The 23175-nt window shown below is 42.2% G+C and overlaps 1 protein-coding gene across 1 annotated transcript in view; it reads right to left on the reverse strand.

Moving 5' to 3' along the window:
• PAPSS1 (3'-phosphoadenosine 5'-phosphosulfate synthase 1) overlaps positions 1 to 23175 on the reverse strand; it is a 50052-nt gene that overhangs the window by 21689 nt on the left and 5188 nt on the right. Inside the window, exons 2-7 of the mRNA XM_083459222.1 lie at positions 18856 to 18970; positions 16449 to 16684; positions 13402 to 13540; positions 12430 to 12548; positions 1351 to 1464; positions 583 to 694 (exon numbers count right to left, since the gene is read on the reverse strand). Coding sequence (XP_083315348.1) covers positions 583 to 694; positions 1351 to 1464; positions 12430 to 12548; positions 13402 to 13540; positions 16449 to 16684; positions 18856 to 18970 — 835 coding nt within the window. The remainder of the gene's footprint in view (positions 1 to 582; positions 695 to 1350; positions 1465 to 12429; positions 12549 to 13401; positions 13541 to 16448; positions 16685 to 18855; positions 18971 to 23175) is intronic.

Raw genomic sequence — 23175 nt, forward strand, 5'->3', positions numbered from 1 at the left:
GGAAGAGACTGTGGCAGAAGGCAGACCAGACTCAGAGGCAGCAGAGGAGGGGAACCAGGAAACAGATGAGATAGGCTGCTGAAGAATCCAGGGAGTCTCCCCCTCCTGTTGCAACCAGCTGCCCTGCTCCCTGGTGCCCCATAACACAGAGAGAAATGAAAAAGGCAGGGGAAAGATCAGTCGAGTGCAGGCGCAGTCTCCAATTGCTTGGGGAAAACCCTGGAGAGGAGGGTTTTGATTTTTTACCAGTAGCCACATTTGCAAAAATATTGGCTTTTGCCTCAAGGAGCCTGGGCAAAACTTTTCCCTTTTCCTCATACTCAGCCGAGAGTCTTTCGAAGAATCTCAGCTTAGCATCACATTCAAACCAATGATTCTAGTTTAAAAACAAACAATGGGTAGTTTTAATAGGCTAGCTTCATGACTCATGGTTTGAAGTGGCTTATGAAGCTGACTTTGAATTTTTTACTGGACCTATGACAAACTATGTTTTAAAAAGACTAAATGAGATGATTATCCAAAGCCCGCCCACATGACCAACATAAACTGATGCTACTGTATGTAAATTTCAAGGTGTCTTACCATCAAGCAGGCAGTCAAAATGAAGGCACTGCAGGTATTCTCTCTCTCTCATAAAGCCATTCAGCGGTGTTGCCCAGCCCTCCGCCAGGACTTGTACCCACTGCATATCCAGCTAAAACAGAAAAGTTGATAGTATTAGACCAAAGATCCCCCATCACTGCTCAGAGTGATAAACAGAGACACGTAGCCATTAACAAACAAGGGATCAATGAAGTTGCATGAATGCCACAGGGGTCAACAGTCAAATTCGGGATTGCAGAAAGAGAAGTTAACCAATTAAAACAGAGGCATAAATCTGTAAACTGAAGTGGAAAAAGGGAAATGCATAGCATACTGAAGACTTCAGAAACGTGATTATATTAAACTACCAGCTACTCAGATGCAATACAGATGCTGTAGAAAAAAAATTACTGGAGGCAGTGGCAGACTAGTTAGAAAGGGGAAATAGGCCAGTTCAATGATATCAACAAGATACTTCCTAAAGTAAGGCAAGTTGTCCCAAAGCACTGACACATTGGGGGGAAACAGACTTATGGCTGAAAGGCAGAACAATCAGAATTGTTGTTTGAAATTGAATCATGGAAACAGAACCCAATTCCTGCTATCTCAAGCTTGCAAATCGTTACTCAGCTAATCACGAGGGGTGAGCAAGAGAAGACTCCAAGGCAAAACAGTTTTAGCAGACTGGGAGATCAATATGCCACAAATAACACAGGTTCTATCTGGACAAGTAAAAATACTTTTGTGGCCTTTGCAAACCTGTATTACCTTATTTATTTCCAGGGCAGGTAAAGACTCTGCATCTGTTTTGGCCAATTTAAGTTTGTTTTCAGGCACATACAGCTCCTTAACCTCATAAGAGGCATCCACTGGTACAATGTCCTGAAAGAAAAAGGCAAAAGTTGTTAAAAATTTCGTATTATTATTTTATATGCTACATATCAAATGGTGGTGCTGCAGGTCAGCAGCCTGCTGCCTTTTAAAACTAGCTGTAACCTCTATTAATGCCAGTGCTTTTGCCATTCAAGTTATCTGCAGAAACATTTTTATCTTCTTAAATCTCACATCGCTGAAAAATCCAGCAGCGGCTCTAAAACATTCTGGTGTTAACTGAGAGTTAAGTCCCTTTGAATTCAGCAAGACTTACTTCTGAGTAGATTTGGTTTAGATTGCATTGTCATTTTATTATTATTTATTGAATTTATATACCGCCCTATACCCAGAGGTCTCATTGTCTTCCCTTATAGCCAAAAAAGGCTGAACTGACCTCTCAACCAAAGAAAGACTCGACCCTACTTTCGCCACAAGAATGTAAATAATCTGATGAAAAAAGAAGTGGGAGGCCTAGTTAAATGGAAACAAGTTATATACAGACGAAAAAGAAGGTGTCTTAGAATTGGGAGCCCAGGTAGGAAACCAGTTGCCCATCCCTACAATGAAAGTGGCCATTCAACCAGACCTATTAATGCTTAATCCAAGCGTCAGGGTGGTGGTTAAGAGTGTTGAGATTAGACCTGGGAAATTGGTGTCCAAATGTTCACGTGCAGTGCTATTTTTCTAGAAAAAGAGGTTCTGGAACTCCCTTGTTCTCTTACAATGGCAATGGCGCCCACCTGAGTGGTGCCAGAACTGAGTTCTCGTGAGTTCCAGCGGGGGAAAAGCCCTTCTCATTCGGCAACGAAGCTCATGGAGTGACTCTGGGCCAATCACAGTCTCTCATCATAACTTACCTCAAAGGGCTGTTGGGAGTATAAAACAAAGAGGGGAAGAACTAGGCACACCCTACCTTGAATGAATGGTAGAAAAAGAAGCAGTTGTCCAGTTATATCTGCTCCCCCAGCATTATCAATCTGCACTAGCAACCCCACTGACAAAACTGATGGAACAATGTACACTAGAATAGAAAAAAAGAATAGGTGACTCATACATCCTTTGTTAGGGATGCAGGTGGCGCTGTGGGTTAAACCACAGAGCCTGGGGCTTGCCGATCAGAAGGTCGGCGGTTTGAATCCCCGTGACGGGGTAAGCTCCCGTTGCTCGGTCCCTGCTCCTGCCAACCTAGCAGTTCGAAAGCACGTCAAAGTGCAAGTAGATAAATAGGCACCGCTCTGGCAGAAAGATAAACGCCATTTCCATACGCTGCTCTGGTTCACCAGAAGTGGCTTAGTCATGCTGGCCACATGACCCGGAAGCTGTACGCTGGCTCCCTCGGCCAATAAAGGGAGATGAGCGCTGCAACCCCAGAGTCGTTCGTGACTGGACCTAGTGGTCAGGGGTCCCTTTACCTTACTTCCTTTGTTGCTGCTTACTCTGCACAGGGAGACATTCGTTCTCCTAACTGATGGACAGAACCATACACCTATACATCTTCCCCTTTGTACCTCCTCCTCCAACTTCATGAGAGACAACAAAGCAGCAACAAAGGAACTAAGAATTATTTGTCCTCCCTCCACTTTCTAATCTAAACCTTATACAGTGATAAATTTGTCCTCCCCTTTCTTACTGTGTGATGGCCCAAACTCATCACAGCTAAGACTTAAAAGCATGGCATGAGACAATACAAATGTGGTGCCTGGTTTTTGGAATATTTTGAATTAAAAAACCAAAAACAGTGCAGTTCAGCATTTGCCAGACAGCACAGAGGAGGACACAGACAACCAGAACAACATTCGAGTGGGAAGAGAACGTGACGGAGTCACCACAAAGTTAAATTTCTCGCCAATGACGTGTTCAAATGCTATAAGTAACTTAAAACATGTTAAAATATTGGTGCTTGAGAAACCTCTTTGTCCCACCCTCCCCCTACCCAAAAGTTCTGTGTGCTTAAAAAAAAAAGGAAAGTCTATCATGCTTCGATTCTGCATCTGGAAAAATATACTGCAGGGTGTCTTAAAATAAGGCAGCCATTCAAAAGACTTAACACAAACCAAAGTCTGCTCCTAAATTCTTCCATTCCTCACAAGGCTGGAACATCTACACCAATATGCTTGGAATCTGTCAAAAGGTTCAGTAACTAGATGCACAGGGGATTCTTCTATCCAAACCTAATTAGCATAGTTTGAGAAAACAGCTCGATGAGAACCTCATTCAGAAATTTGTATGTTAATTCCTTCCCAAAGGAAACAGCAATTGCTGTAGAAGGAAGATGATGGGCTGTATATAGACACTGACTGATTATCCAAAGAGCATCTACCAAAATATTTTAGAAACTAACAAAATGAAAGCAAACACCCTGCCACTCAGATTTCAGTTCATAGCATCTGGGCAGCTTTAACTTGTTCTGTACACATACATAATACTGCACAGAAAGGAATCTACTGTCAGACCCAAAGGTAAGCAGTGTTGCTGACTTTACAATGGTAGTGGTATGTTCCACTAGTTCTTATTTTATAAATAACTGTTAAGAATAATGGCTGCAAAAGATTGAGTAAGAAAGCAGTGACCAGGGCCAGTATCAATATCTCTAAAGGGCTTTAAAATGGTGTGTTGTCCATTTGGGGGGACAAATGCTTATTTCATGGGCCCTTACTCCAAAGAACCCATGTTTTTATATATTTTTCAGTGACCCTGGTGACTGTGGTGTAGCCCTTTGGCAAGTAACAAGCCTTCCTGCAGGATGTAAGCATGGATTGCTCCAATCAGCTGCATAGCAATCCCTGACCTAGGATGTCTAGCATGCCTCACTTCAGAGGAGCCAAGCTGGCAAGCTTCTCCTTGCCCTATCCTTTCCCACAGAAGAAGCCAGCAGGGGTCTTCCTTGGCTACTGTTTGGCAGAGGGACCCTACACAACTCTGTCCAAAAGTGGCAAACCGTCCGCCTTTCCAACAGGAAGGTCCAGGAGGTAGCTGGCTCAGATGAAGCACATACTGTTTTTGGCTGGGCTGTTGACACCACCACCACCACAATCTAGATCTCTGTAACTAACACCATAGGATGGCGTCCTAAGGATCTGCACCAAAATACTGAAGAAAAAACATGAACCTACAGGCCAACAGTGGAGGTTTATGGGGCTTGCTCTCGGGTTAAGTGTGTAAAGGTTTGCATCCACAGAAAGGCAGGATCATGCCTCACACTGAGTCAGACCATTCAACCAAGCTCAGAATTGTCTACTACAATGACAGGTTGCATTGCTCCAGCATTTCAAATGGGATTCTCTCTCAGCCCAACCTTGAGTTCAGAAAGATATTAGATAGATAGATAGATAGATAGATAGATAGATAGATGATAGATAGATAGATAGATAGATAGATAGATAGATAGATAGAGTGTCTTTGCTTCTCAAGTTGTACTGTGTTATTTTAAAATAAAAAAATTCCTTCCAGTAGCACCTTAAAGACCAACTAAGTTAGTTCTTGGTATGAGCTTTCGTGTGCATGCACACTTCTTCAGATACAACAGATAAAGTTGGTCTTTAAGGTGCTACTGGAAGGAATTTTTTTATTTTGACTATGGCAGACCAACACGGCTACCTATCTGTAACTGTGTTATTTTATGCACTGTAACTTGTTATTTTTATTTATTATAGTTTAGAAAATATTTATTGCAATTAAGAGTGAATTTTTGTTTATTTGCTGATATTTATTTTTATTGTGTACTATTATATTCCAATGGATTATTGAATATTACTTTACAGTGGTACCTCAGGTTAAGAACTTAATTCGTTCTGGAGGTCCGTTCTTAATCTGAAACTGTTCTTAACCTGAAGCACCACTTTACTTAATGGGGCCTCCCGCTGCTGCCGCACCACCGTTCTCATCCTGAAGCAAAGTTCTTAACCCGAGGTACTATTTCTGGGTTAGCGGAATCTGTAACCTGAAGCGTATGTAACCTGAAGTGTATGTAACCCAAGGTACCACTATATTTTATATACGTTGTTAATTTTAAAGTTATGTTTTCATTATGACATTTCTGTATCAGATCAGATTGTTGTAAGTTGTGCAATCTTCACTGTTTCTTCGGCTTGTAAAATGCCTTGTGTATAGTAATATAGAAAGGTGGATTACATATTAAAAGATGAATGAAATGAGATGACGGATCTTGAACCTTAGACCTTCTGCATGCAAATCAGATGTTGTATCCTGCCCCAAAGAATTATGGAAGCAGGGGCTATTTAGGGGCAGTCTTTGCAAAAAAAAAAGTGCTAGGATAAGCTATAAACATGAGGATCAGATTGGACACTTAAAACTGGTTCTGAACCCCCATTGTAACTGCAAAAACAAGATGGATATGAATCACAGTTAACACAAGTCCCAGTCACAGCCTTATAGGTGTCATTAAAAGAACTTTGGAGCAAGCAGATCCAAGCACAGCTGAGATTCATGCATTAGCCATTTACACATTTACCCTTCAGTGCTTGCAGAGATGCAAGTATCTCTTGCTTTTAGTGTGTCTACAAAAGATGTCAGTGAGCTGCAGAGAACAAATATCCCTCAGGCTTTACAGAGAAGGAACCCATTTAGTTAACAACGAAGTTGAATCATTTTATTGCAAGACTCTATGTCTATTTTGAAGTTAATACTTTCTTTACTTCATAACGCCTAGTGGCCAAAGTCTATTAGTAAGCGGCCTTAAAGATACTGTCTGCTATTTTGCAGAAATACGTAGTCATGGGCAAAAGTTTTAGAAACAAAGCATTTTAACGAAGTTGTGTTTGTTTTTTAACGTAATAAAAGGACTTCATTTGCACAGTCGTTTTTCACATGGAGCATATGTTTTATTTGTGAACACTACAAGTCTATTTTTAAATGTTTATATTTTAAAGTATATAGCCAGAAAGCCTGTGGGCAAGACAGATATAAGAGACTGCATCTAAATATGTGGTGTGCCTTGTTTTAAAACAAAAAATATAGCTTTAGTTAAAGAGTGTTTCCAATCAAACTGTTAGGAATGAGCATTCTGTTAAAAGCCACATGATATTAAAAGCTCCTTCGCCGTCGTCTGCTTTGAAAGTAAAAGAAGCATTTAGGAAGCATTTTAGCAAATTATTAAAGCATTTTTCTTTTACACTTTATGAAGTTGTTCCAAACGTGGGAATCAAGTCATGCTGTGTGACTACTGCAGAGTCTACTATCTTGACTGCCATAAATGTGACACACACAAGGCACAATCACCGTACATACTTTCATTTCACCCTTAGCCCAAAATGCAAACACCAGCAGCATCTCAACGCTACTTGAGCTGAGAAGCTTGACTTGTGCCCGGGCACAAAATACAGAACATTTCAGAACATTAAACCGTGACTACATGAAAAGGTTAAACATTCAAGTAATTTATAGCATTAGTAAATCTAATGCTCCTGGTACATACAGATACAACTTTTAAAACATCGCTTTAGATTAAAAACAGAGGCAAGAACCCCATCTCTTAGGAGTCACATACAGCTCAGGGGAAAATGTGGTGTTTGGAAGCCCTCTAGTGGTGAAGCCTGTGCTTTTTTTTCGAAGTGTTTTTAAAATAATAACTTCTATTAAAGATGTCTTCGTTTACAAAAAGAATTACATGCATTGTCTCTTTTTTCAAGTTTTGTTTTCTACAGCTCAGTTTCATTTGTTGTGAGGCGTTAGTGTTGCATGCAGTATAAGGTTGGGAAGAAAAAAGGGGGGAAGAGTTGGAGGGTGGGGAGGGTACATAGGGTGGGGTGGCAATGCTTCTATTTTTCTACTTAGTGTATGTGTTTCCAAGTTTCTTTTAAAATGTATCTTAACATAGTCATTGTTCCACATTTCACTGCAATTATTGGACGTGCCAATGCATTTATCACTAGTCAAAAAATGCAAAACCACCCCATCATAAAAAGATAGTTGTCAGGGGCTCAGGGGCAGAGGCACAGGGGAGACAGGAGATGGAGAGCGAATGGGAAGAATCTGAGGGCAGCGGGGGGGAGAATGACAGTGAACCGAGAGATTCCATGAGCCTCTCCAGCGAATCAGAAGATTCCCAGAAGGGGGCGCCGGTGGTCAGGGCAAGGGGGGTCCCAGGGGGGACGCACCAGAAGCCAGGGGCCAGCGGGGACTCCCAAAGCGGCAGCTGGAGATCAGGACCAGCTTCCCCACCAGAGCGTAGCGGGGGGGAAGGTTCCTGTGTGTCAGGGCCAGCGTCTCCTCCAGCAGGGAGAGGAGATGAGTCGGGGCTGACCACGCCTCCATCGGAGAGAGGGGTTAGGGGAGGTCAGGTCCAGCTAGCCTCCCCGAAGAGGAGGAAAGCAGTGACAGGAGCAGTGTAACGGTCAGAAGGAAGGTTACCGGCTGGGCGCGCGCGCCAAGTTCAAATGTACAGGCGCGCGGGACAGCAGAAAGCCCGGATCGGGAACCAGGTCCTAAAGCCCGCCGGAAGCAGGGAGAAGACTCAGGGGAATCAGCGTCAGAAGAGTCTAGGAAGGGCGAGACCCCAGCTGACAGGCGGACCCAGAGGAGGAAAGAGCGGAGGAAGAGGTGGAGAAAGGCTAGGGTCTTAAACTGGTGTATGGGGGGAGGAGACTCAGACGGCGCTTCGACGGTCTAGGGTCTCAGACGTAGAGCTGCACGCTGTGGCTGTGGAAACGAAAATGAACTTCAATAAAGACTTTTGTACATAACAACGGAGTGGCGTTGGTCCTTTGTGAGCTGGGACCTAGGGCAGCTCTGACAATAGTGTTCTATTATCTACATAGCTGCAATGCTATGTGTAATGTTATTTTATTGTATTTTTAATCTTTGTTGGAAGCCACCCAGAGTGGCTGGGGAAATCCAGCCAGATGGGCGGGGTACAAATCTAGTGGTACCTCAGGTTAAGTACTTAATTCGTTCCAGAGGTCCGTTCTTAACTTGAAACTGTTCTTAACCTGAAGCACCACTTTAGCTAATGGGGCCTCCTACTGCTGCTGCGCTGCCGGAGCACGATTCCTGTTCTCATCCTGAAGCAAAGTTCTTAACCCGAGGTACTATTTCTGGATTAGCGGAGTCTGTAACCTGAAGCGTATGTAACCTGAGGTACCGCTGTAATAAAAGTATTATTATTCATTTTAATGAGCTGTTAAGTCAATATTAATTGATTCATTATTCAGGACTAGGAACCAAAAGATGTTTATTGCACCCACTAAAACTGAATGCAGCAACATGAGGTAACTTCTTTTTAACAGCTATCCAGAACATAACAAAATTCTAACACTGCCTGAATCAAGTGCATATCCACAGGAAGATTACAGAATGCACATTACAGAGTGGCCGGGGAAGCCCAACCAGATGGGCGGGGTATAAATAATAAATTATTTATTATATTATTTATTATTATTATTATTATTATTATTATTATTATTATTATTATTATTATTATTATTATAGAGGTAACTAGAAAAATGAACTTAGCTGTACTATATATACACCAGGTGACATGCACAACATTGCATGAACTAAGCCCTAGATTTAGTTAAATCAATCTCCTTTGGGCTCCTTTGAAAGGAAGGAGGATACAAATTGAAATAAATAATTGCAAAGGATTTGTTCCACAGCAAGGATGTTGCCTGCCCTTTAACAGCCATGTACATTTCACACTGCAAACTGTGTCCAAAAGAAGTCAAAGGCCACAATACAGAAATGCTTAAAACCACTAGTATCAGTCTGTGTTGGATTACAGCCAGAATGATCTGACTCTGTTGGTCACATGAGTAAAACATTTTGTGTCTCGGGGCATAAATATTTAAACTTCTGTTGCAATGCAGAAAACTCTTCTGGTTTGACTGCTCTTTGTGAGCCATGGTTTCTTACTTTAAGGCTATAGCTCAGGGATAAAGCATCTACTTAGCATGTTGAACGTCCCAAACTCAATTCCTAGCATCCTCAGAAAGAACTAGGAATGTCCCATGTTCCTATAAACAGGGAGGCAGCATCTGAAAGTTTCCCATTTTCTGCATTCTGGTGTCCTGATGTACCATTTATTGGCAGGTGTTGCTGAACCTGAATTCCCAGCAAGCATGGCCAATAGCACCCATAATATTTGCTTATTTTCATCTCTGGTAATGCAAGGCTTTGAATTCTTTTATTTACCATTTGAATGGCAACCTGTTTATGGAGGGTTTTGAAAAGGCTCCAAGGAAAGTAGTTTCCAACTATTTCACTTGAATTCACACAGCTCAGCACAAGCAGTTTTGGACAGCTGGCTGGGCCAGGAATCTGCTGGAGCTCTATGTGGATGGAGCCAGGTGAACAATGCTCATTTGAAAAACGGCGAGTTCCAGGATGCTACATCCTAGGAGGTATATCAATTACAGAGAGACCATATTTCACCCAAGTCTGACATAACAGCAATGAAAAATATTATGAGACACTTTACCTAACCATTTATTTTGAGTGACAAAACAAAGGAAAAGCACGTTTATAACTCAGCTGAGAACATTTGCTGGAGCATACTTTCAAAACTGACTGCTTTCTCTCCCTTGGGTCCGAATTGCAATACTTGCTGGGGAGTTTAAAACATGTCATCTTCTTCCCATTGCAATAAGAGGAACAAAATGGAACATGTGCAGTCTCTAAGCAGAACTATCATGGCCGCACAGGTCAAAACCCATTTTAAGAAGCACAAAGGAAAAAACAGGGAGTCTTTCATACTGGCACATTGACTCTCGAGCTGAAATGGTGCAAAATGAAACTTATTTCAATAAAAAACAACTGTGGCATCAGCAGAAACCTGACTCAACAGCATCAAATGGAAGTGCTAATGCATGTATAAAGGTAAAGGGACCCCTGACCATTAGATCCAGTCGTGGCCGACTCTGGGGTTGCGGCGCTCATCTCGCTTTATTGGCCGAGGGAGCCGGCGTACAGCTTCCGGGTCATGTGGCCAGCATGACTAAGCCGCTTCTGGCGAACCAGAGCAGCGCACGGAAATGCTGTTTACCTTCCCACCAGAGCAGTACCTATTTATCTACTTGCACTTTGACGTGCTTTTGAACTGCTAGGTTGGCAGGAGCAGGGACCGAGCAACTGGAGCTCACCCCGTCACAGGGATTTAAACCGCTGACCTTCTGATCGGCAAGTTCTAGGCTCTGTGGTACAAGGAATACCAGCAGTTTGAGAGTTTAGGTGAATTCACTGACTGGGGGGGGGGGTTAATTCTTAAATGCCTTTGAAATTCTTCTGTAAGTTTTAAGAGCATAACCTGCAAGTTGCCCATCTAGTCCAACACCCTGTTTAGGATGCCCATAGGAAGTCCACAACTAGCGACCACGTGCAGCCACACTCTCACCTCCTGAGTTTTCCAGTAACTGATATTCAGAAGCATACAGCTTCCGACAGTGGAGGTAAGATAGCTTTCACAGTAGTAACATGCCAGGGGGTTTGCCCTCTCTTATTGAAGTTATCTAGGTGGTTATTTACGAGACTGGGACTCAAGGCAGCTTATACATAAACTGCAAAAGGTTGAAAAGTAATCACTGTTTACTGTTGGATCCCCATTGGGTACCCAATAGGAGCCTCCACATGGATCAGCCAAACACACTTAAACTATGTTTTAGCAGCCACATACAAGCCCAAATTGCTTTCTCCTTTCCGTAATAAGGATCTCACATAGCTCCACGACTTACAAAGCAAAAAAGTGATTCTGCTAATGTGCTTTAATGTAGCAGAAACATACAAAAAAAGGACAGCAACATGCCTTTCTTTTCTTTTTTCATTCACAGTGCTACAAAACAAGAACAAAAAACAGGTAGTTCATTTCCATTTCCAGGGGGGCAAGGGAGTTCCCAAAAAATAAGAGCGCTGCCGTAAAGTCTCTTTATTGATGCTCTGCGTATTCATTCCCCACTTTTCTTCATTCAAGCAATTCCACTATGATGTCTCACAGCTGGAAGCCCACGGTAGCAGCTACAACCTGCCTTTTGGGAATTACCATTTCAGAACGGAACAACTTTTCCTCCCGCAAAGCTCTTGGCTGTTCGTTTATTACAGACACTTTAATACAGGCACTCCTCCTCCACCCTCAAATGATCCAATTACAAAAGGGGCAAGTCAGCCTTGTAACAATAAAACCAAAAAAACTGCAGTTTGCGTATAATACCATTTATTCATGAAGTAACTGCAGTTATCCCTTCATAAGCCGAATGTGTAAGATCATCACTTCTTACCATGGCAGTCCAACAATAGCTTTGCTCAAGCACTAAATGCGAAAGCAGCTCTCGTTTTTATCTTTTGCTGCCCTTTTTCCTGTCACGTTGCAAAGACTGAAATATTTGAAGTCAGGCGGGTGAAGTACTGTTTGCTCACCGATGCGAGATATAGATTGTTGGGTCTCACCCAATAGAATTAGACCCGCTGCATTGGTTTTAGGGGTTTTACACTCAAGTGCGACTAATGTTGCATTTCACCAGATTCGACTACCCCATTCCACTAGCAGAAGTCAGTGCAAGGACCTCCACTACCAGATCAGGGCTTCCCCAACCCTTTTTGGAGAGTGGGAAGAACCCCCCCCCCCCAGGAAAGCACATGAGGAAGGAAAGTGGGGATCACTCCACTGGGCAAGTAGAAATGTTTGCTTGACAATATTCTTAGCACTATTATGAATTCCACCCTCAAACAGGGATATCAGCAAGCAACGAAACTTAACTTGATTAATGGTGCAAGTTTGCATTGAGCAGATCTGCAGAAGCCTGCATATTAACAAAACCACACTTCTGAAGAGAGGGACACATTTTACCTGTTCTTGGAAAATACACAGGAATTGCCATTCCATTGGAAGTTTTTAATCAAAGAATCTAAGCAAGTAAGGGACCAAATGTTGCACCCACCACTTTTCAATAAGCCCGTTTACATGTGCAGCGAATATTAAGCTGGCAACTTCACAAGATGTTTACAAGTCAACACTACAAGACTCCATACCCTCTCTTGCAGAAGTTCCACAACTTGCTGAATGCAGTCATTGACATCACAGGAATCCGTTTTGAGTACCAGCTCAGGGGCTTCAGGTTTCTCATACTCTGAGTCAATACCAGTAAAACCTGAGTGGGGGGAGAAAAACAGAACATATTACAAGGCTGCTTTTCAGATGGGTCTTCTACTCTCCTGCTGTAATATGTTATTCCAGCTACTTATCTGAAAAGCTTGCTTGCATCTAACATTCCTGGTCTTTTCTGGTCCATCCCAAACTAATTACTGAACTGTAACTAAAAGGGTCCTTCTGTCTCACTGTAAATCTTCTTGTGGACAAAGACAATGTCATAAGCACATTTTTGAACAGGGAATATGAGTTACAAGTAAAGCTTGTGGAGACTGATACATCAGTAATTTCAAATTTTATTTCTCTTCTGGGCAATGTTTGTGTGCATGTGTATATATATATATATATATATATATATTGCTTATATATATGCTTAGACAGCATATCTTGTTGGGCATGAGCAGTTTGAGAGAAGGTACTGGATTTTAAAAAGCAGCTTTGTATCCAGAGTAAACAATAGCCAGAGTAATCAATAATTTTGCTCTCAGGGAGAATGAGTAACAGTTACGACAGCTAAGTATGGTTCCATTTGGATTCTTTGCAGTGTTACTGGGTTAGACATAGCATATGAGACCACCACTTTTCTGATGCTAAGCAGGTCTGTGTCTGGTCAGCGCCTGGGTAGGTGACCACTTGGGAACTACATTTATGCCACTTTGGGCTCCAGGTTTTTAAGAAAAGGCAAGATATCAAAGTAAGAAAATAATTAAATGGGTGCTCTTCTGTACCCTAGTATTACAGAGAGCAGACGGCTTGCATTATATTTTATTTGTCATTAGCTCATTCGTACAGTAGGCAATAGCCCAACAGCCCCAGTTGGGACACCATAAAAGAACTTTGGCATGAAAGCTCACCTTTAATTTCTCCAGCACGAGCTTTTTTGTAGAGGCCTTTCACATCTCTCTGCTCACAAACGTACAATGGAGCATCCACAAATACTTCAAAGAAAGGCAGGCTTGCCACTTCATGAATTTGTCTTGCATTGTTACGGTCCTAAGAAGTAACAAAGAGAAAAGCAATGGCAGAAATAAAACTTTCCACCACGTCACACGCTAAACAACGACCCAGTGAAATGCAAGTCACGGTTAACACAAAAAGGCTTCCTTGTAACCTTGGTTCTCAGTATCAATAACAAATACAAATCTTCACTGTAGAGTGTAGTATCAGTTTGAAGTGGGCTTTCAAACCATGTTTAAGAGAAAACCTAGTTTGTGCTGATGCACATGGAAGGTGGTGAATCTGACTACCAATTTACAAAACCACAATTTTCAGGGAACCAGTGCTATGTCTACATGAGGGTATCATGTCATAAGTGTGGGATGTAAACACAGGAGCAGTCAATTACAACATTCCTAGAGTGTACATGTTAGAACATGGGGAGGGATGTCTGTCCAGCAAGCAGGTAAACTTCCTGGGGATGGACTTCCTCCGCATGTGACCAGAGGTGGGTGTGGCCTCACCTGTGCAGGTAATGACAAAAGCACAGGGCAGGCAGCCATCTCTCTCTCTCTGCCATTTTACTTCAATGAGGAAGCATCTAAGGAAGCCCTCTTGGCTCCCAGCCAAGAGAGGAGATAAGGACTATCTTGCTACAAGATAGATTCTGAATGTATGTAACCTTTTTAAGCCTGTCTGCCTTCTGGAATCATATTGTGAACAGAACGTGAGTAAACTCTTTTATACTTTGATAAAGACTGTGTTGTGTCTTGTATTTTAAGAGGGAACAAAGGGGAAATTACCAGAGTAATTATTATAGAGGTTCTAGCGAACCTGTGCACACGTTACCGTTGCGAACTTAAAGGGGAATGTCTATAAACTCTGCTGATATTTTGGGAACTTGTTAGCACAAGTTGGATAAGGATATAATTAGTCAATATATCCTCTCCTGCACCCCAGAACATTCCCACAATACGGGGGAGGGGAATGAAACACAAGGCATTGCAAAGTCTCATGATTAGACACAGCGGCTGCTTACATATCAAGCTAACTGAAAATGTTATCAAATGTTGTATCCGCTTGAATGACTGCTGGTCTTCAGAGCACACCAAACGAGTAATTAATTTAGACTTGCACAGTAGGTAGCATTTTTATATGCCCAGCATAAACATATGTTTGTCACACTTGCCATGGTGAGCATCCCACCCCTTTGGGGTGGATGTGATGAGTCCCAGCCTACTCCTAAACATGAAGCTGGGATGGGAGAGAGATGAGAGATAGAGAGACACTGAGGATCAGAAGAGGTTGAATTGTACTTCTGACGTTTTCCAAGCGCTGGTTTGCACATAATGTTAGACCAAGATTTAGCACTATGTGAATGAGCCTCAGAGAGCCAGAAAAAAGCACCCAGTTCACATGTGGGTCGGGGTTGGAAATCTTCTGAGTTTATTTTCAAAGGATCTCAGCTTAATGTTAAGTGTGAAACAGGAAAACTGGTATTTTAAAAAAGTTTTTCAAAAAAAAAAGGTTTAAAAGCCTGCTTTGTAACTCATGGTTTGAAAATGACTTGTTTAGAAAGTAACACAGGCTTGTTTTGTTACTGAATATATGGTATGTTCTTTCTAAAAAGCCAATTTTCTCCTTGCTAATTATGTTTTAAAAATTCTGCCTTACTAAGTCTAAGGCTATGTTTTGAAATACAATGAAAACTTGCTTCAGATTTCTCTTGCACCATTTCCAAGCCTATGCAAGGCGTTGCCAGCTTCCCTTCCACAGGTAGTTAAACCTTTGTGTTTAACTACCTGCCTAACCATTTGCAGGTCCACCTGCCCCAAGCCTTCTAAATAAACAAGTAGTTTACAAAAATTAAAAAATGTGACTTAAGGGGAAGCTAACCCCCTTAATCCTGGCAGTACCTACTAAGGTGTGAGCCAGTTTTGCCTGGAGTGAGAGAGGGAGCGTTAAGCAAAGTGGAAAGGAGTTGCCAATTTTGCTGTTCTGAGGTGATTCTCACTTAGGAGGCTATGAACCTAGTACCCTGAGTGCTTCTAGCTACACCCTCTGGTTAGCTCAACTGACACATCTGCAAATAAATTGCACCACAGGTCTTCCTTTCCATAGCAGCAGTTCCCAGCTGGTGATCTGTGGGTCCCGGGGGGGGGGTCTGCGTAACCCACCCATGATGCCATTTACACCAATAAAACGACCATAGAGATATTAAAATTTTCAAAAGTAAGGGGTCCATGGCTTGGCTTTTCAAAAACAGGGAGTCTGCAGTACTTAGTTTATTGTGTTCTATAGCATTAAAAAAGTAAAGGGACCCCTGACCATTAAGTCCAGTTGCAGACGACTCTGGTGTTGCGCGCTTATCTCACTCTATAGGCCGAGGGAGCCGGCATTTGTCTACAGACAGCTTCTGGGTCATATGGCCAGCATGACTAAGCCGCTTCTGGCGAACCAGAGCAGCGCACGGAAACGCCGTTTATCTTCCTGCCGGAGTGGTACCTATTTATCTACTTGCACTTTGACGTGCTTTCGAACTGCTAGGTTGGCAGGAGCAGGGACCAAACAATGGGAGCTCACCCCGCTGTGAGGATTTGAAACGCCGACCTTCCATTCGGCAAGCCCTAGGCTCAGTGGTTTAGACCACAGCGCCACTGAGTCTAATTTCAGTTGTTTTTAATTTATAGTAACCTGAATCTACTGGACAGGAAACAAAGGGCTGTACACTAAGCTTGTCCTCACCGTGGCCTCTCAAACACCCCTTAGAGGGAATTTCATAAACCCCTTCAGATGAGCATATAACGCCCACTGAAAAAACACAATTTCTGATGTGTGTAAGGGGCTCCTAAATCTCAGCCAAAATTTAACACATTCAACAAAGGAAGGATTATTTGACCATATTCTTGAAACAGTTAACACCGCAGTGAAATTTCGGTGTAAAATGAGGACATGGGGTGCTCACCTGGGCATAAGGAGAAATAAAACTAGTGATGCACACCAAGCCAGCATCTGCAAACAACTTGGCAACCTCAGCAATCCGGCGGACATTTTCTTCCCTGTCTTCTGGTGAGAATCCTAGATTCTTATTCAGGCCTTGTCTGATGTTGTCACCATCCAGGGTATAGCATGGAATGCCATGGCACACTAGATATTCTTCCAGGGCCATGCTAACTGTGGTCTTCCCAGCTCCAGACAAACCTAAATTAGTTTTAAAGAAAAAAATAACCCAAAAAAAACACAGGATCCGGTCAATAAAAGTCAATAGATGACTGACATTTAAAAATCATGCCTGGCTCATCATATTTAGGAGAGTGGAAATGCAATATTAATCATGTTCACTCCAAAATAAACTACATGAATGGGATACACTTCCAAGTTTAGCATGCTTAGGACTCCGCCTATGGCCACACAACTCCTGCAGCTTTTAAGTATATGCCTGAAATTCGGGGGGGGGGGGAGGGAACTATGTTATGTGAATGCTTAACATTCACATAACATTCTTAAAATGTCGCACAAGGCCCCCTAAAATTTTACCCTCCCTCTTTCCAGACAAATGGGTACTCATCTTGACACTCCCTACTTTTTCAGAGTTCACCAGCAAAATGTTCGCTCTTCAAGATAACATCAAGAAATCAGCTGCCTTGAAAAGCTGCGTATCTCCTACACAGGACAAAAGCACGCTGTGCAGGAAAATGTGAACAAACTGCATGTATCACCACATGGCAGAAGTACTTGCATCCATTTCACTGCATAGGCACGTGCCAGTATGCCAGTGAGCAAAACTGCAAAACATGCATGCCTATGTGCTAATTTCATTTTTCCCTGTGTCAAACGGTTGGCCACATGAGAAATTCATAAGCTTCTTTCTAAATTTTCATTCTCTTAATGTAATTACCGTATTTTTCCATGTATAAGACTAGGGGTGTTTTTTATCAAAAAATTAGGTTTAAAATTGGGGCTTGTCTTATACACAGGTAGCGCTGAGGGGTGTTTTCTTAATCTGGAGTCCCCCAAAATAGGAGGCATCTTATACATGGGGGCGTTTTATACACAGAAAAGTACGGTAAGTCTTCTCTGTGTTCCCCAACTCTAGAATCTGTTGCAATGGTTTGAGAGGGAGCCCACCTCCCTTGGGGATTTCTTTTTTTTATTATTTGTTGGAAAACACCCTGGGGTGCCCTGCAAGCCCCCGAAACTCTGAGCGTCCTCCGGTACGCGCAGCTCTGGAAAAGGCATCTCCCTTCTCTTCCAGTGCGCTTCTAGCGACATACATCATTATGATATATGCACAATAATCTTCTGGCATAACACAGCAAGAAGAGTGAGACACCGTAGAGCTAATCTACTATTTATTTACACACTATGTACAGACAAAAGCATAATGGTGTCCGTTCTCTCCAGCTCCGAGAGAACAAACAGAAAGAAATATAAGTGAAAGTACAGTGTAATAGTACCCGCAGCAGAATAGATAAGACTGTCTTCCTTTCCCAGAGTCATCCCAGATAGGCATGTAATTTACAACAATCCCATCTGCAGCATCGGAGGAGTGAAATTGCTAACCACCTTTCCTCCATGAGGCTCAAGGGGGTGTTAATGGTTCTCCTCCTCCTCATTTTATCCTCACAACCACCCTGTGAGATAGATTAGGCTGAGAGACAAGTGACTGGCCCAAGATCACTGAGTGAGCTTCATGGCTGAGTGGGGACTAGAACCCCTGTCTCCCAGGCATTAGCCCAACACTCTCTAACCACTATGCCACACCGGCTCTTCCGGACTGGATATGGTGCAAGGGCTACAGGTGGAGGGGGAAGATGGTGGAATTTCTGCCTCTCCAAGTGAATGAATCTTCAATCCAAACTATAATGTTTAAAATGTTCCCAAGCATATATATATAGGTCATATTGCTTCCCTAAAAAATGAGGGAGCCAACACTAACCCCAGCCTTCTGTGAAGATACGTTGGGATCATACAAACAAATGTTCAATGAAGACAGTGAAAGGGAATCTATGTAAAGGTACAGTGGTACCTCGGGTTTAGAACTTAATTCGTTCCGGAGGTCCGCTCTTAACCTGAAACTGTTCTTAACCTGAGGCACCACTTTAGCTAATGGGGCCTCCCACTGCGCAATTTCTGTTCTCATCCTGAGGTAAAGTTCTTAACCCGAGGTACTATTTCTGGGTTAGCGGAGTCTGTAACCCGAAGTGTTTGCAACCCAAGGTACCAGTGTAGTCAATTTGCAATTCTGGCACCTGCAAGAGCTACTGCGAAAATATTTAGCTGGTACCTCCTGCTGCTGCCATCACTTTATAATGGCAAGAGAGCAAACAACACACTAAAACAGAGCAAACTTATGGGAGGCAATACTGTACCTGTTAGCCAGACTGTGCAGCCCCGAAAGCCACTTCTGGTCCCTACTACCTGACCCCTCTTATTGCGGCTGACATGGTGGGCTTGGTAGGTGACATTGGTAGCTCTCTGCATTCCCTGAAAGAAATAAACAGGTAAAGTTCTTCAGTTCCTTAAATAATCAATTTTCGACAATCCAGGTAACATATTAAAGCGAACTGGCACAAACAAGAACTATTAACAGAATGCCGTGAGATCAAAAAATAAATAAATGTGGAGTTCTGTGACATTTTCCTCAAGGATGTAAAATAATGCAGCAGTATGTCAAAACTAGAAGATAATCCTCTTTGGGCTACTGGAGTTTCAAAACGCTTTTATGCTATTATCCATACACTTGTTGATATTGTCCATCGTTTCAGGGCACTTCACCATCACATTTTAGAACCATCAACACTGAACTCTAGGCTCAATTGAACAGGCATAAATTGCACAGAGATTTGAAAGCTTCTTCATGATTTCTAACAGGGCCACTAAAAAAGCACAAGATCCATTTCGATGCAAGGAAGGGACAACTAACCATATTAAGATGGCTGCCTTCCACAGCTCCTTGTAGCAAAATTTGTTAAGACTAGTGTTTGCCACTTGATGTTGTTGGGACTGCAGATGGCAGGGGCTGATGGGAGTTGTAGTCCAAAACATCTGGAGGACATCCACCTGGCGAAGGCTGGTTAAGACTAAGAAGGGGACACAGGCAGTTCTGCCTTCCTCATAAGACAGGGTATTGAAAAGCACACCTGTTTTGTAGCATCCCAGGACTGGGAGAGACCTAAATTGCACAACTTCCTGCTGATAAGTGTTCTAAGAAAGGAGGGGAGTAAGCAGGCAGTTCAAAATTCAGCAGGATGCTCTCAGGTCACTCAAGAATCTGGCAGCTACTGCTCCAAGGATGACAAACTTCAACTCTTCTGGCTATTAAGATACTACCATGACCCCCTTTAGTTGGCAAAATTAACTATCCAGCATCTAAACAGTGTCTGTATAGCCCTAGGTCAAAGTGATTCATATGTATTATCTCACTATAATTCTTGCCAGCAACCTGGTATGGTAGGTACGGTAAGTGTTATTTCCATATAGCAGATATAGGGCTGAGGTTAGAGATAGGGAAGCTACAAATATTACCTAGCAAAAGCATGGCAGAGATTAGATTTAAACTGGGGAACTCCTGATTCATAGTTGTTCCCCACTACACACACCAACTTCCTTCTTGGGCTCCCCATGGCTTCTGCAATATTTGTCTTGGGGGTATTGCCCCGTGCTGCAGTCAAAAATCCATAAGTTAACTCCCAAATTAAAATTATGTGCACTTGGATCGGGCAGCTCTGAATCTCATGATTTTGCAATGCCAGCATTTAAACAATTTAACTTCTCGAAAACAGAGTGCAGCCTTATGCACTAACCACAAGACAAAAATAAGAAGCTACAGGCAAAAATTTAGTTTCTTTTTAAAGCCACTCTGGTCTCTACTACATTTAATTTGCCTACGATCTACTTTACCCCACTTGGGATTCTTCTGACAATGGAATTATACTAGTCTTTCAAAAGATTCTTATACAAACCTTAAGTTACTTAAATGACATTTCTCCTCTAGTCTATGCCTAACAAGAAAAAGCAGAAGGATCTGGAGGTCATCACAATTAAATACGTTATTGCCTAACACAGTTCCACTCCTTACCATTGTACACATCCATTTACACAACCGCAACGGTTTTTCCCTTCCCTACACCAGCCATGTCCTAGACCTTCATTGACTAACAATGTGTTATGTAAGTTATTACACCACCTCCACTTCCAAGCTAAATCCACTTAGGAGGCTAAGTCACAACAACATACTCACACAATTTTATCTTTGCAAGCACCCTGCAAGGTAGGCTATGCTAAGAGGTAGCAGCGGTCCAGTCACCCAACAGATTCTTAGCTGAATCTCTCCAACTGTTACTTGGAGGCTGAATCACTACAAAAACAATGACCGATAAAGATGGTTTGTAAAGCCCTGCCTGTTTTCAACGGAGCAAGATTTGAAAGCTGTTTCACAGGACAAAATTGTGTTATCTAAACAAGTTTCCATGGATAGCCAACATGGTATTTTCCAGATGGCTTGGACTCCCAACTCCCATCAACCCTAGCCAGAATGGCAATAACTCAGGAATCATGTGGGCTGCAGTTCACATCTGGAATGCACCAAATTGGCTACTCGGGTTTAGCCTGCTGTAACTTACAGTGGGGTCCTTAAAATAGTTATTTCCCTTCTCTGCACCCTGGCATCCCCAGGGGGTCACAAAGAATACCACCTTACTTGGGCATCTAAGTATAACCATTAGTAGAACAGCTGTTAGCTCCCACCATATTTGCTATATATTTATGTCTATTTTTGAATACAAAAATGGATGCCATTTTAACTCAAGATGGCAGAATGAACCTTTCAAAATTGCACTGATTTTAGCAACTGACTTCAAATAACTGCACTTTTTTCCTTTTGTTTCTTAAAACTCCTGCGCAACACTGGATATGAGGCTGCTAGTTCGGAATACAGAGAAATATGACTCTACGGTAGCCTGGCTAAAAGGCTGGAGATAAGAATGTGAATTCAGAATCCCCTTGGATCAAACTATACCAGTTGCACTATAACCAAGCAGAATATACAGAGCATGATAAAGATAGAATTAAAGTTCCTTCTAACTTCTGAACTATCAGCTTAGCTCAGTCGGTAAGCACGACTTAGGGTTGCGGGTTCAAGACCCATGTGGGGCAAAAAGGGGGTTGGACTAGATGACCCTCATGATCCCTTCCAATTCTACGATTCGATTATCTGCTGCAGCAACAGCTGAGCCTGGAACCAGAAGTCTCTCTCTCTATTCTCCTGGCAGATAAACAATGTAGACTTCATGGGGCCTCATCACCAGCTAACTCCAGCTGAAGTCCACTAGCACAGAACTTAGCTAAGCATTTCTAGATCTTGCCTGTGAAATTGACACAAGTAGCCTGAGCTGCATCAGGATGGTGGCAGCAGAGAAGCAAAGGTCAACCTGGATTGCCCATTCAAGGAAGAGGAAATAATACTTGGGCCTTGGGCTGTAACGAAAGGTCAACCCTAAAACATTTTAGGCATTTTTAAAATAACTTAACCCTAAGCATCCCAACTTTCCATGGCACCTGCATCAACAAAGAACAGTTGACAATCATGACACAAGAAACTCTGCTGACACTGCCCTAAAAAGTGGGGAATAACTGTCACATATACAACACGTACCAAATATACAATAGGCCTACAATTTCTAAGTTTCCTGCTGACTTCTTAACATACAGGCACTGTGAACCTACAAAGGTAATCTTACCTCCAAACAGCAACAGCAGTTTAACAAATTAGGCATTGTGGTCAAAAACATTTAACTAAAATCTTGCACTAACTGCTGATATAGGAACTTCCTTTGAGAAGCAAAAGTATGAGATTATCTCCACAGCAACAAGAAAAGCGAGCAGATAATCTTCAAGTTTTGCTTTCCTGGACATAGGAACCATCATGATAGCAAACTGAAGTGTTAAAATACAGGGGATATAATAGTTTGCTTAAACAAAAACTGGAGAAGGTCCAGAAACTCAGTCGGCTACGCCTGCTTGCCAACTTCAGAGAATACTTACCTGGCTTGCCAAGCAGCAAGAAAAAACAGTTCTCTGGTCATAAATACCCATTGCTTTTCTCTTTTTTTTAAAAAAAAGCCCCTTCTTGCTCAGCTTTGTTTTGGAGGTTTCTCAAGTTTGGTAAGAATTGATAGAAACAGTCCATATTGAAACACACCGAGAAATGGTCATTAGCTTCCTAGAAAGGGCAAGAAATTCCAATACCACAAGGAGAGGTAGATTTTCCACATTGGAAAGCCTTCTGTTTTGGTCCTGGGAAGAACCGGAGAATGTAATTTGAGTGAAATATCCTATTTGCATCCTTGTGGAGAACAAGAAATGATCTTCTCTCAGTGATGTATGTATTTGAAGAAATTTGGTCATGACTGAAAAAATCTAATTAGTCAAAAAGGACTTGAAATTAGTCTTCTGCTATATCGATTGCATATATATTATTTGAGAACAATATAGTATATTTGCATATTTTAGGTTATATTATTGTTTATGCACTGTTATATCCAGTCAGACTATTGGCCCATTTAGCTCAGTGTTGTCTATGCTGATTGGCTGTGGCTTTCCAGGGTTTCAGGCAACTGCTATTCCCAGGAGATACCAGGAACCTTCTGCATGAGAGTCAGATGTTCTGTTACTGAGCTACAGTTCTTCCC

This window comes from Podarcis liolepis, assembly GCF_965112155.1.
Source record: "Podarcis liolepis genome assembly, chromosome: 9".
Taxonomy (NCBI): Eukaryota; Metazoa; Chordata; class Lepidosauria; order Squamata; family Lacertidae; genus Podarcis; species Podarcis liolepis.